General features: G+C 35.9%; 1 protein-coding gene across 2 annotated transcripts in view; it reads right to left on the minus strand.

Moving 5' to 3' along the window:
- BEND5 (BEN domain containing 5) overlaps positions 1-15239 on the minus strand; it is a gene marked incomplete at its 5' end in the record, with an annotated part of 895229 nt that overhangs the window by 476734 nt on the left and 403256 nt on the right. For both annotated transcript variants that reach the window (XM_083359611.1, XM_083359610.1), the window contains one exon: positions 9115-9154. In XM_083359611.1, coding sequence (XP_083215737.1) covers positions 9115-9154 — 40 coding nt within the window. The remainder of the gene's footprint in view (positions 1-9114; positions 9155-15239) is intronic.

The following is a 15239-nucleotide window of genomic DNA, read 5'->3' on the forward strand; positions in this document are numbered from 1 at the left end:
AGAGATTGTATTTAGGACAGATAGCCTGCATTTAAATGTAAAATGTCTATGACTTTACAGTATAAAGGATTTATTTTGCATTATCTAAAGGAGAGGAGACATAATATGACATCTTAGTTGTTCCTAATATATGCAGAATTTAAGCATGTCTTATATTAAACTGCATTTCTTTGTTTTAGATTATGTCCTTTTATTGTGTTTCCATACATTAGTTTGAAAGAAATTATCTCTTGCTTAATGAGTTGACCAATTATTGTTCATAGAGGATGATACTGTCTCTTTAAAGGTTATTTGAAGGTTGATTGTTATCTTATTGCTTATATCTAGCAAATCTATTCAGGCTTATGAATGAATTTGACCTTTTTATAGTCACTGGAAGAAAAAAAATAACAGAACAAAAGTTAATTTAGGACTCTACACTACAACACTTTCTCAGAGAAATGAAAGGGCATTCAAATCGATACTTGTACAATAACACTTCTGATGAATGTTTGTACCCAATTTTCTCATTTTGTGAACTTGAGATTGGAAATTTTGAATAGTTTTCAAAGACCATATTCTTTATGTGCTGTGAAGTATGTGGTATTGTGTCCAAACAATGGCAAGAGGATAATCATTATAGAGGTATCACTGGGCCTGAAAAGGTCAGTTTGTTGGAAATGTCAGCTTTCAATGCAACTATGCTGGACCTTCATAGGCAAAGATCCAATTAAAGGGATGCAAGGTGCATAGAAATATAACAGTGACCCAGAATAATAATATGGTATTGCCAAAAGCTTTAAGTTGCTGTCATCTTAAATATTAGATTTATCTTTTCAAATATCTTTTCTATGAGTGTTATTTATTTTTACCATAACCCACTTTCTATCAGGTGAATATGCACATATGCATGTATGCTTCAGATTTTCTGTATAAGAAAAATGAAAAACAAAACTCATCAAAATCAAGTATTACCATATTATAAGTAACTTTACAATCCCCCTACCCCAATATCTATCTAAACTAAGACCTATAAATACTAGCCAACATGCTAGAACTGGATCATACAATAGATCTGGAACTAAAAGGAAAAGAAAAGAAAAAAGAAAAAAGAAAAAAAGAGAAAACTAATGTACAAAAAGAAAAAAGTAGAACAAAAATAGAAAATAGCAGAAAATCAGATAGTCTTCCAATCTTTTTACAGCAGTTATAATTACAATTTTAAATTTACATCTTTCTCTAAAATTATGTTATGATTTTTCCATTTCTTTATCATATTCTACCTAATTGTCAGAACTATAGATAAGTTGATTTTTTTCTGTTTTCAAGAAAAAGTCTATAAGAGGTTTCTAATCAGCAATAAACGCAATATATTGTCTTTTCTCTAATTAAACAGACAGTTTGATCCTGACAACACTCACAGTTGATTCAGCATTTCATCCTTCTGAGGTCGATAAAAAGAGGACCCAGATTGTTGGGGGCAATATGCTGATATTGTAAACCACTTTGAGTAGGCAGTAAAGCACTATGAAGTAGTGTCTAAGTGCTAGTGCTATTGCTAAAGCAATATATATCATGCCAGAGTCTACATGATACACAGCTTTTCACCCCTTTATAGAACACAGCAAATCAGCTATTCTGACAATCTAGCTAACTGTACTTCCCTTAAAGAACATTTCCTTCTTTTAAAAAAGGCATCCATTTCCAGAAATCTTTTTTTAAATTGCCTTTATTTTTATTTTTATTTTTATCAGCATGCTTATCTGCTATAAACTATTCCCATAAGACCTTAATAACCACTCCAATCATTTAGGTCAGATGAATAACCCGCCTGAAGAAGTAGGTGCAAGCAGAAAAGCAGAAAGGAGAGGGAACACCCGCCACACACACTCAAAAAAGCATTCCGTATCTTGTAAGTTTGCTTAATTTTAAGGAAAACAGTATCTAAACAATTATCTAAACAATTATCAGTATCTAAGCCTTTTTGTAATTGTTTCATATGAAACAATTACAAAAAGGTAGTAATAGGCTTTAGGGTTTTTGTAAATATTTCTGGTTGGGATCATGATCCACCATCTGGCCTATTTTGATTATCACCTATGGACACTGCTAGAAGGCATATTTTTTAGAACTCATTAAAAAATGGAAATCCCAGTATGTATTACTGTCCACATGAAAAACCTACATATACTTAGGAAACCACCATATGGACAGTGAAACAGAATGGCAACTGACTGGGACAAAGCTGTACACTCTCCTCTTATTTATTTAATCTAAATGCTGAATATATATATATAAATGGATGCTGGATAGAAAGGAGATTAACATGGTTTTAAAACTGGAGAAAAAAACATCAATAAAGCCCTTGGAAAATTCTTGGATATTCAGATGCCATTTTATCTCTATAAGTACCTTCAAAGATCAGAATAGTGCAAGCGACTGTATTTCCTGTGACACTTTATGAAAACAAAAGTTGGACTTAGAAAAAATATGATAGGAAGAACACTGATGCTTTTAAACTTTGGTGTTCAAAAAGATCCCTAAGAATACCAAGGACATCCAAGAAAAGAAACAAATCATCAAATGAATAAAGCTTCAGTTCTCATTCAAAGTGCAGACCAAATTCAATTATGCTATTTTCAACACTTTATGCAAAGTTAAAGACCTATTAAAAAAGTTTCTAATGCTGGGAAGGGTGGAAAAAAAGAGAAGATGATAAATGAACTGTTAAAGTGGTAATAAATGCATCACTGGAAGAGCTGAAACCCTAAATTAGGTACAGATAAACCATGGAGAATATCTATCTATCTAAGACTCAAAACTGACTTGAGGGCACAAAATCAACCAATCATATATCTTCAATCTAGACCAGGGGTAGGCAACCGTGGCTCTTTTATGACTCGTGGACTTCAACTCCCAGAATTCTGGGAGTTGAAGTCCACGAGTCATAAAAGAGCCGAGGTTGCCGACCCCTGATCTAGACTTTCTAGCACCAATGAGAAGAAATGTTACAACAGAATAAACATTTAGAATAGAATCATTCACCAAATATTATGAACAGAGTATTATTTGTCAAGAGACATTTGGACTTATCATATGAAACAATTACAAAAAGGTAGTAATAATTGACCTGAACAGAGTAGTCAGGTCATAGCTATTTTTAAAAATGAGGGTGGGGGATTGGACTTTGTTAATTTTTTTTCATGAAAGCAGGGTAGCAGCTAATGGGGCTAGTGATCACAAACAAGCCTTTGGTTAACTTCTCAGCATGGCAAAACTCACTGAGCAATTCTTTTAAAACTGGCACTTGCAACAGAGTTAAAAATAAAATTAAATAGACCTTATTCCTGTGTATTTAGCAATACAGAAAGTGGGAATGAAGCACCAGGTAATGCTATGATTTAAATAACATAAATTTGATGTAAGTCTTTGATGTAAGTCAGGGATCTTGGTGCAAGCCTTCACGGGGTAGCAGTATTCCTTGAAATAATGCTATTTGACCAGGATAGTGTGATTCCTAGAAGCAACAGTAAGGAATTATGATGGGTTGATGGCTGACTGCATTAAGTGTATTCCATAAACCCAGCCAGTGAACACTGATTCATTAATACTAAAGCAGTCATCCTATGGGCATTTATTTAAGATTGAAACATAAGTCTTCTTTTACTTGGTGGGACTTGCTTCTGAGTAAATATATACAAGATCAATGTTAACAATCCACTGGTTAACTAATTTCTTATCCTGACAGTTGAGTAAAGAATATTATCTCCAGAAGTGATTTTTGCACCCTGCAAACAGATTAACACAACACCCTACTAATTTATTTGCTGTCTTACTCAGAGCATTCTCCTTCCCCCCCCCTTCTTTGGAGCCAGACTTTATTAAGAAGATATTTAGGGGTCCATTTTTAAATACAACAGCTTTCAGCAACAAACATGAACAGTAATTACTTAAGATAGTATGAAAACCCACTCAGGATCCCTTGACATATATTTTGATCAGAATCAATGTAGTATTAATTAGCATGGATTATGAAGAAGAGTTAGAGCATGAGTTTCAGTAGAGAACAACTTTCTGTCACATTTTATTACCCTGTATCATTTTTACTAATAGGTATATTATAGCTCCATGACTTTGAGTTCACATTATTTTCATGCTTCAATTAGTAAGAAGCAGACAGAACAATCAAGACAGTAATGGGAATAGCTTTTCAGAGAATGAAAGTTACTTTTTTTTCTTCAAACCACATTTAAAGCTGTTCTTGTTATCTAATTTTATATGGCAGTTTCCAAAGCAATGGTATTATAGTGGCAAGGCAACCTTCAGTCAATACAGTAGAATGGTACCATCTCATTTTACTCAAAGAGGGTTAATTTATTATTTTCTAACCAATGAAAATTAACTGAGCAATGCAGAAGAACTACTTCTGTAATTTTACACAATTTAACACGTCAGAATCAGAACTTAAAATCAGACAAGAGTGAGCTACGAATTAATAAAACAAGTTGACTTACAACCACAACTGAGTCTGGAATTTTGGTTATAAGTCATTGCAGTCATTAAGTGGGTCATCACATGACCTGACTTGATTTTACAACTGTTTTCACACAGTTGTAAGGTGAATTACCATGGTCATTAAGCAAATCATGTCATCATTAAGTGAATCCAGTATATCCAAAGAACATTTTACAGTTTTCTGCAAATTGCAATCATGTGATTGTGGGATACTGTAACTGGTGATAAATGTAAGATGGTTGCCAAGATTCCAAAAATGCAATCACAAGTGTGTGTGTGTGTGTGTGTGTGTGAAAAACAATCATGACTTTGAGGACAGGTCATAAGTAGCTTTTTTGAAATTCCTTGTTACTTTGAACAGTCATTAAGGGGCTAGTCATTAAGTGAAGACCCTATAATCTCATAACTTTATGTTCATTTTTTTAAAAAGCAATACAGTAGATGTTCAAAATGTTACAGATATACTATCCGTGGACTCTTTCATAGAGTTGAATAAGATTATCTAGAAAAATAATCATAAACTGAATAAAGCTCCAATCCTGCAATCAGCCCTCACAATTAAGATTTCGGCAAAGATCCTGTTGAAGAAGCCCAAGAAAATAAATAATTTCTGGTGCTTCTAACTAAGAACCTATGTAAATTCAGTGATGTTGGGAAGCAAACAAACCATAAGAGACAAGGGACAGTTATTCTGTGCAGTAAACACGGTATTTTGTCCATCGTGAAGACTCTAGTCAAAAACAATAGCTTCTGGATAAAATAGAATTGCTTCTTTAGTGAGTCCAAAACCAGTTCCTTCTGCTGCATTCTAAAACCATTTCAATTGTAAGTGAGAAGTGGGTGTAATTATCTCTCATGCTAAAGTTTATATTTTCAAGACAAAAGAATATCTGATGCAATTCTTCCCAGAAAAGAATTAGACTTTCTTTTGTGTTGGTGACCTCAGACATGAATATAAAATGGCCCTTAAGCCATGGAATATTTTCTTTTATCTCCTACAAAATTGCTGCCCTCTCATTTTTTCAAAGGCCTTAGACAGTGTAGAGAAAAGTAGTTTGTAAAAACAGATTGCCCATTATAGGTAGACAAGCAATATGATTTCCATTATGAAATGGAACTAAAGCCAATGTTAAGCACTTTACAGTGCTTAGAGCTGAAGTAAGCTTATGTTCCAATAAATAAATTAGCAAACTAAATTGTAGAAGTGACCAAGATATATTTATTGGTTATAAGCTGAGCTGCAAAGGGTAGTCCTTAATCCCACCACATATGCAGCTAAATTACACAATACTTTGATAATTAAATAGTAACAAGAATCCCAGAAATCAACTGAGGTATTTCAGCAGCAGATGAAACCGTGCCAGAGCCTCAATAAGAGTAAGTGATTCTGCAGTTGTCACCAAAGAACTCATTATGATATTTGATGGAAGTAGAGAACCTGAATGTGAAGGGGCCACAGAAATTGAGGCAGAGATAAGATGATCAAGCAGATACACAAACTGGTAGGATTCCCAAAGATCCTTTCATCTCCTCTTCACAATAAAAGGACACACCAGAGCTTCCTACAAACAGCATTGTGTTTGGGGACTGAGCAAACACACTGCCTCAATTTAGAAGTGGTTTATTCATAAACATTACTTTTTAAAAGTAGAAATAAAGGCAGAGAGTAAGGACATGTGCATGTTCCAGAAAAGTACAGGGTGTGGTCTTGCCTGATAGATGGATGTAGCACAGGCAGTTTAGAGTTCAATGTGGAGTCAAACCACAGGAGACAAAATGAAACTAAAATACATTAAAAGACTATTCAAATGGAGGGGGGGGGGGTTAGGAGAATTCCCTGAAGTAGGCAGCCAGGAGTCAATCAGCAGAGCTTCTACAACAGTAATACATCAGTCACAGTTGGTTAGTTGGTTGCAGCACCCTCTTGGCCTTTTTCCACCTGCACTTCACTGTGGCCTAGACATGACCTGGCAACATCTTTTTTCTGCCATGTCTCCACAACATTCCTAATCTCATCACAGTTTTAAATCATTCCTAGCTGTTATCACCATTAAGATAGTATTTTCCCACTCCCAAGAGGAGTTTCAAGATATATAAAATTTGTTATTTTTTTTATCACGCATTATCCTGGAAGTGATTGACTGACTGGAAAGAATGAATAGAGGCAGGATAGGGGTTAGCAACATCTTGCTATTGTTTTCTGCAGACTTAAGCATGAGTTGAGAGCACTATAGCTCAGTAGTGGGGAAAGAGTCTTTGCTTTCTCTTCCCTAGAGAAGCACAGAATCCAAAAGGATTGTTGGGTCCTTGAGTCGTGTGTTTAGTTAATTGCTGCCTTCTCCTACCAACACCATCCAGCGGCATCTCATCCAATCCAAGTTAATAGCAGGAGGAATATCCTTCGTTTCCTATACTTGCCTGGGGTAAAAAAATCCCTGCACATATAGATACAAAGCCCGATTGCAAGCCACCCAAAATAGCCCAACAGTGCCAGAACACTTTAAATAATGCTGCTTATTCTTTATATAACCAGTTTTTATTCAATGGAGGAAAATGTTCTCTATCTGAAAACAGTTTTTAGAACATCATCATTTTGTTCTGAGCTGCCACCCAGCACACAATAAACTCCCAGCACACAAAACAGCTGTTCTGTTGTCCTTTTATACTATTGGCTCTCTCTTTGTGATCACATATATAAAAATCAGTTAAAATAAATGAAATAAAGTCAAGCTTCTCCCATGTGATAGAGTAGTGAACATCCTGACTTTATGTATCTTTCCTAAGAATTGGAGGCTTGCATCCTGCTCTTTCCTGTAATTCCGGGACATACAAGAGTACATAAACAGAACTCTTGTTTCCACGGTTGGCACTGAACCATGTCCTCAACAGTGGATTTAAACAATTCATTTTTAAATCTTAAGAATGATGATTTATAATAAACTATCTTCCTATTTTCTCAGATTCTGACTGTAGAATGAATATCTGTACAGAAGAGAGAAAGTAATTCCTCTTATTCTGTTTCTTTGTGTGGACTACAGCATCAATAGTTTGAATTCTCATAAACATTTAAGCATTATTTTGTTCATCTCTTCTAAAATCATAGAACAGACAATAGAATTTGAGCTGCAGAAATAACATAGACAAAGGAACAAAACTTACATATTGAATAGTCTGAGAAATATGCATACATAAATAGTTCATACTTTATCAAACATTTTATACTAGTTCATATGGATTAGTGATAGAAAATCTATTGTGCTCCAAAGGATGACAGCTCCCAGAATTCTGATGCTGTATGACTAGTGGTTCATGATTACACCATTCACATTCACATGTGACCAGCTGTAACTTTTCTTTCTTGAAATATCTGCATTAGGTATTTGACGTAAGATTTCAATTCCAACACTGACACACAATGCGTGCAATTATTATACCTTTAAAGAACACTCTCTATCTAGAGAATTCAAGAACCCATCAGATATATGATTCATCTTGAAACTGAAAAGTAATTCAGAAATAGTTATGATCTGGTACATTTGTTTGCTCTCACCCAAAAGAGATCTCTGGATCTTAGTCTTAGTATCCAATTGAGGGCTGTCGATGTTGACCTCACTATCAATATTTAAATCCAGTTTCTTTGCTACAAGGACAAATAACTTAAACCACTGCATTTACAGTAATTGCTTGGTGACAAGAGTCAATGTCAGTCCCAGCCCAAAAATGACATAACGTAATCCAGTCAAAATTCAGTTCTTCATTTGCCCACACCATATAAACAGAATCTTGCCAGACTAAACCTATACCACTATAACCCTAACAGTTATACACTGGGAAGCTCTAAGAATGTTCTAAATCTATTTCTCATTCTCCATTTCAGCGCCAGGCTGTGTTGTCTCTTGTCTATTCCACCTCCTTGGAATGTGCTTCCTCCACTTCTCTATAGTCCAACACGCCACCACCCCCTTTGTAGATACAATCCATCACACTCATCCTGCCTTGACTCCACAAGAATTGTACTGCTTCTCTAAGCACTTGCCAGAAAACCAAGAAAAAGTTACGTCAGAACAGTTAGTAACATGATTAAATTCCAGTATATTAAATAAGCAGAATGTATCAAAAGCCACATGTCACATTATAGGATTTTGGAAGCCTCTTTTAAAAAATAGAGGTAAAGTTAAAGCATCTTCTAAATCATACTATCAATTCTCTCTTGCCACAACGTGGAACAGTAATATAGGCTCCCTCTGATTTTTAGTAAATATCTAATGTTACTGCTACAGAAAGTTAAACAGAATGTTTCTGTGATAATTGACCATACCTTGTGAATTATAGTATATCTACCCTGCAGACATACCACTAAGATAACCCCGGGAGGTTTATAGAAATATCAACACTCAAATTCACAGAGTAAAGGTCTGAAGAGGCAGCTCTGTGAAAGGATAAGTGCCCGGGGCTTTACCAAGCACAATATAGCTGTCAGTTGTTATTATGTTAAAGATTTTCTGGGGAACAGTGTTTTTCATTTTGCATGTCAGAGAAGGGATAAAGAGACACTTTCAGACAACCATCTCTTTAAGAAAACATAAGAAAGAAAAAAACTGAGCCTTGTTCCGTACTCACCAGGGTTGGTTATAGTCAAGAGGTCAAGTTGCCGCTGTTGCTGAAAAACAAATGATAAAAAGAGTTGCTGAAAAATAACTAATTTTAGCAGGTCAGTTTAAACGTACAACGCTACTCTTCTGACATTTGCAACAGAATTAATTACAAGTTACATGGCTCACCATTATGAAAGCCATATGTGTCTAGCATTGACTTTTGAATGCTCCCTAATTTGTGTTCTTAGAGTGTTAGTAATTAAATTGATGATGAAGGTACACACATAGATCTCTGTTTAGATTTTTCTGCTTCAAACAAAGGAAGCATTTAATAATCAACAAAGAGTAATATGGAATGACTTAGTGAAAGGAATTGATGCGCGGCTTTCTGTGTTTAAAGAGCCTTAAATAGCATTCTTTTTTTGAATCTTTTTAATTATCCGTATTTTGTGTAGATATGTCTGTGCACCAACTTCTCTGCTGAACAAATGAAAATGAAGTTAATTAAAAATGAAAGGAAAGAAGCACTTGCTGCTTTCCAAAATTACTTCATTTGCAAATTTTATTGCAGTTTCTCCAAAAAATGGTGATGTCCATTAGAAAGAATTCCTGGCAGGTGATTTATGATGTTACAGCCATTTTTACCACATTTATTTTATTTTATTTTGTTCATTATGCTAAAGTACAGACTATACATTACTGAATTTTCTTGTATCTGTTTACTACAGATATGCCTATTTATGATGGCAACACTCCTGTCAAGGTAATCTGATGCAAAATATCAATTTTTATGCTACAAACTCAAATCAGTTAATGTAGTCTGACTTCTACAGCATGTTATCACTAATTATTGTGGGATTCCATTGCCACAACAATCCAATAGATTTGCTACAAGTACTGAGTCCTAATAAATTTGTAGTTCTGCCACACTAATAATTGTTTTAAACAAAGCAGAGTTAATTTTTTTCTTAAAAGTCCATATTTCTCACAATTTTTACAGCTTTTTTTATCCAACATGCCATAGGACTACTCTCCAAGGATACCTCAACTGCATAAAGAATAAAAGCTGATTATTATTTTTTTAAAAAAATTGAGTTCCTTAGATCCAGCTCTTTGTATAGCCCACAGGCCAGAAATATATGAAAATAAAATGTTTTTGTATTTATTGTTAGAGGCCTTGCAGAAATTTTTGTTTCAAAATATGGTATGTAGACCCAGAAATAAATAAATAAATAAATCAAAACTTTATGTGCTTGTTTCTTCCCTTTTCACAGTATCATATTAATGTTTATTTGCCATTTATTTTTCTCTGTTGGGCCTCCTAATAGTTACTGTTCTTTCTCAATTCTTTTGGTCCTACATTTATGTAGCACTAGCATTACAGAATACACCATCCACCTTAATTTATCTTTCCTCATCTATTCAATAATGTCTGTGTTACTTTCATTTATTGTCAGGCCTATTGATCCTCTTCTAATCTAATTCTCATTATTATGCTGTCTCTATTCTTTTAGTAACAATTGGAAGTCCTTGAGAATGGGAAGCATTCCTGCATGAGGACTAAACTAAAAAGTTCTCCTTTTGCCAAGTTCGGTTCATTCAATCTCATCTATGTGAACTGAAAGTTTCAGTTTTTGTGTAATCAAATGTTACCTAGTGAATGAACACTTTTTCCCAGATGCTACGTGAACATCTCTGACAAAGTAGAGGGACTATGCATCACTTCAGATTCAAAGACAAAAACGTGCTCTACAGCACCTGCCTGCAATTCCTAAAATCAAATATATCCTTTTCCAGGATCGTATGGAAGCTGTGGAGGGCAGTCACACAATCCTGAGAAAAGATGCAGCTGCTTTCAGCAGTTTCAGATAAGTGCAACATTTGCACTATGTGAATCACAAATCTTTTTTTTTTTGCCTTTGAATCACAAATCCTGCACAGCACTAGGACTCAGTTCCTCCTTACAACAAAAATAACAAAAAAATCATAATTAATAGATAGGCTTTTTCTGTCATGAAAATTCTGTGATTATCTTGTCCCTATAAATTTAACTTGTTGACCTATCAGCACTACGCACATTATAAACCAAGTTTGATTGATTGACACAGATTTTCTCCAAGAATAAACCAATATAACATCTAATAGCTTTCACAATAAATCTGAGGTTCTTTCCCCATTGCCACTGCTTTCATTCCCTAACTTTTAAAAAACACTTTCAAGTTACCACAGTCTTCTTTGCTTAAGCTGACCTGAAAATAATCATAATGACAACTGAGGCGATTGATTCTGTTAGAGATGTGGATCCAGCAGCCACTTGAGTTTTCAGAACTTTGTGACCCATTGAAAAAAGGAAGCAGTGGGCTGTAGATGGAGAATTATGGAGTTACTCTAAGACCTTTGTTTGTCTATCCTCTTTAGAAATGTTCCAGCTCTTTGGCTAACAGATTATTAATCTGAGGTAACTTTTTTCTGCCTTTTTGATAAAGTTAACACATGGAATACATGCTCTTGGACTATCCTACTGGTAGGATATGGTAAGGCGCTAGGCTTTGCTTATGTACATAATGTATTTCCTGTAAATAAATCTCCTCTTCCTTATAATAACAAAATCTGATTCATTGCTGAGGTCAGGCTGCCTCTTTCAGAATGCTCAGAACAAATGCATTCTCCAGAGGATCCATAGAAAAGTGCAAAACTGAATATCCAATAAGTCCCTGCCCTCCATCCATCTCTTTTGTTTGCATTTAAAATCTGAAGTGTTCTGAGTTAGCACCTTAGGTATCAAGGAATCGTGCTATCCAATTTATTAAAATAGTAGGAGCCAGCTTAGTGTAGTGGTCAGAGTATTAGGCTAGAAACCAGGAAGTCATGATTTCTAGTCCTGCCTTAGGCCCAAAGCCAGTTGGGTGATCTTGGGCCATTCACTCTCAGTGCTAGGAAGCAGGCAATGGTAAACATCCGAAATCTTCCTAAGAGAACTACACCTGTCCAGCCTATCATCAGGAATCAAGACTGATTTGAAGTCTCTCTCTCTCTCTCTCTCTCTCTCTCTCTCTCTCTCTCTCTCTCTCTCTCTCTCTCTCCCTCCCTCCCTCTCCCTCTCCCTCTCTCCCTCCCTCTACACACACACACACACACACACACACACACACACACACACACACACACGAAAACAGGACTTAATATTTCCTGCTGAATCTCAATAAAGCTAGCAATACATTTGCTCCTATGCTGAAAAGATATGGTATCTGGAAGTATTGCTATTGTAGATAGTTCTCTAAGTTGCTCTTAAGAAAGAATCTGTTCTTCCTAGTTACAGGTTTCTTTGCTTCCTTCTTATCTTTACCCCATACATAATTTATGTTCACAACAAAAGCTGAAATGAATCTTGTCTTATCCTGTCTACTTCAATTCCTGCAAGGGAACCATCTCTCTGTATCTTAATTCTGGAGTTCTCGTTACTCAGAATATTTGAATAGAATGCACATACCACAATCCCAAAAATACTGTTATTATTCCATTGTGTTTCATTCTAGTAACTATACTGTTGTTCTTCACCTCAGATTCAAATTTAAGTATATGGATTACTCCCTGAATGTAGCTGAACTTGGTTGACCTTAAAATACTTTATTGCTGAAATTCTTTATTACATTTTTCTGACTTAAGCCTTTAAACTTTGAGCATTCTTTTAACCTTTTCTCCTGATAATATATTCCCTTTTTTCCCCTCCTTTCATCACTTAGCTTCTCTTCCTTCAGTATTGATGCCCTTAGAGATTTTTGCTGACTTTTTTCAATTTAATTCTAGCTATAATTAATTCAGGGTGAATACAAAAAAGTACAAAGACAGTATTATTTTGTGTAAATTAACAGTTTCATTTAAGATAGATTATCTGCAAGATGGTCCTCACTACTGTTTTGTTCTTTGTTTCATTATCTAAAACTCAAAACCCAAGTGAAACCCATCATAAACAGGTTAATTCTTTTCTTATCATAAGATGCGGTCACAGAAGCTTTATTCAAAGACATTTCAATATAGTTGAACACTAACTCTTTGGAAAACTATGCAAGAGTCTAAACTGTAGATTTTTATTAACATTCTCTATCTCTCTCGTAAATGAATTTGTCTACACCATCTTTAAATTCTGTCAAATAGAGCTAATTCACTTTACCTGGTTTCTTTGCATTTGTTTAGAAGCAGGTGTAGAGAGGTCTCACTGCTTAGTTGGCCAATAATCAGAATGGGACAGCAATTGTTTCTTCTGAAGATATCACAGGTATCACCCTTTAAAGCACTTTCCTCCAATCACAAACTTAGCCTCCTTCCATTTCAGCTGGAGAATTCTGTTTAATTACAGGCTAGCCCAAGGCTATGGTCTTCCCAGTTGCAATGTATGGCAGTGAAAGCTGGACCATAAAAAAGGCTGAGCGCCAAAGAATTGAGGCCTTTGAACTCTGGTGCTGGAGAAGACTCCTGCAAGTCCCTTGGACTGCAAGGCGATCAAACCGGTCAGTCCTAGAGGAGATCAACCCTGACTGCTCTTTAGAAGGCCAGATCCTGAAGCTAAAACTCAAATACTTTGGCCACCTAATGAGAAAGAAGGACTCACTAGAGAAGAGCCTAATGCTGGGAAAGATTGAGGGCAATAGAAGAAGGGGACGACAGAAAATGAGGTGGCTGGATGGAGTCACTGAAGCAGTAGGCGTGAGCTTAAATGGACTCCAGAAGATGGTAGAGGACAGAAAGGCCTGGAGGAACGTTATCCATAGGGTCACGATGGGTCGGACACGACTTCACAGCTAACAACAACAACATACAAGAGTCAATTTGATATAGTGGTTAAGGCACCAGATTACTAGAAACTGGGAGACCGAAAGTTCTAGTGCAGTCCAAGGCATGAAGCAACTGGGTGATTTTCAGCCAGTCACGCTCTCATATAAAATATCACACTTGGGCACCAACTAATCTTGTCTTTCAATTAAAAACAACAACACAATTCTTTATTCATGTAATGCAGCTTCAGTTCAATTTCCTTTCTCTTTATTATTAGTTGCAGCTATAAAATTTCATCGTCTAAAAATAAATAATAATGTTGAGTTGCCTGAATTAAAACTTTTCACTTTCTTCATGTTTCTTTTTATTTAAACAGCATAGATGTACACCTTAACTATTTATTATTAGAAAGGAATAGAGTTCAAGATTCATAAATAGAGACTACCCATATAGGTACATCAAGCTCAACTCCTCCTGAATGTACAAACAAATATTTGCTGTTCTGTTCTGTTTGTGTAACAAACTTTTATCACCTCCAAGAATATTCTGATAATGTCTTTGATTATATCTATTCATCTGATCCATTGTCTTTCCCATCTACTTCTTTCAACCTTGGAAGCATAGTATTTTTTTAATTATCAGAAATCTTCCACAATTTGTTGTATGCTTTGCAAGATTCCTGCGATTTCTCTGATTCAAAAAACTCAGAGCAACAAACTCCTCTCATTTCACTCATTATATTTTTCTATTGGTTAATGTTCTTGATGGAGCTATTGCTTGATGTCAGAAGTCTGTGTTCTCTCATTATATATCCTGTTTGTTGTACTCATTTTCATTTCCCATTTGCTGCTATCATGAGAGCTTGCTGTGAAAACCATTTAGACCAGGGGTGTCAAACTCAATTTCATTGAGGGCCACATCAGCATTATGGTTGCCCTCGGGGGGGGGCGGGTGTGTGTGGCTAGGATGGGCGTGGTCTACTGGGTGGGTGTGGCTAGGATGGGTGTGGCCTACTGGGTGGGCGTGGCCAGCTCAACATCACTTGCTTCAGGGGTTCCTGGGTAGGACTGGGGCAGATCTGAGGGTCTCTGGCAGAGGAGGGTGGGACTGGGGCGAGTGCTGGGACATGGTCCCTCCCACCTCCCTCCCTTCCATCCTCTGTTCTTTCCTTCCTTCCTCCCTCCCACCCTCCATTCCTTCCTTCCTCTATTCCTTCCTTGGTATATGATGGAATATGGTATATGACATACAGTTTGTCAATAAATAATTGGAATCTATTCCTGAAGTTTCCTTGGCAGCATCACTTACTGATAATTCTAGTCTGTGATTAGTACAATGCCAAACCATAATAGATGGAAAACGTTCTGACAGCAATTT

This window comes from Vipera ursinii (genome assembly GCF_947247035.1).
Source record: "Vipera ursinii genome assembly, chromosome: 3".
Lineage (NCBI taxonomy): Eukaryota > Metazoa > Chordata > Lepidosauria > Squamata > Viperidae > Vipera > Vipera ursinii.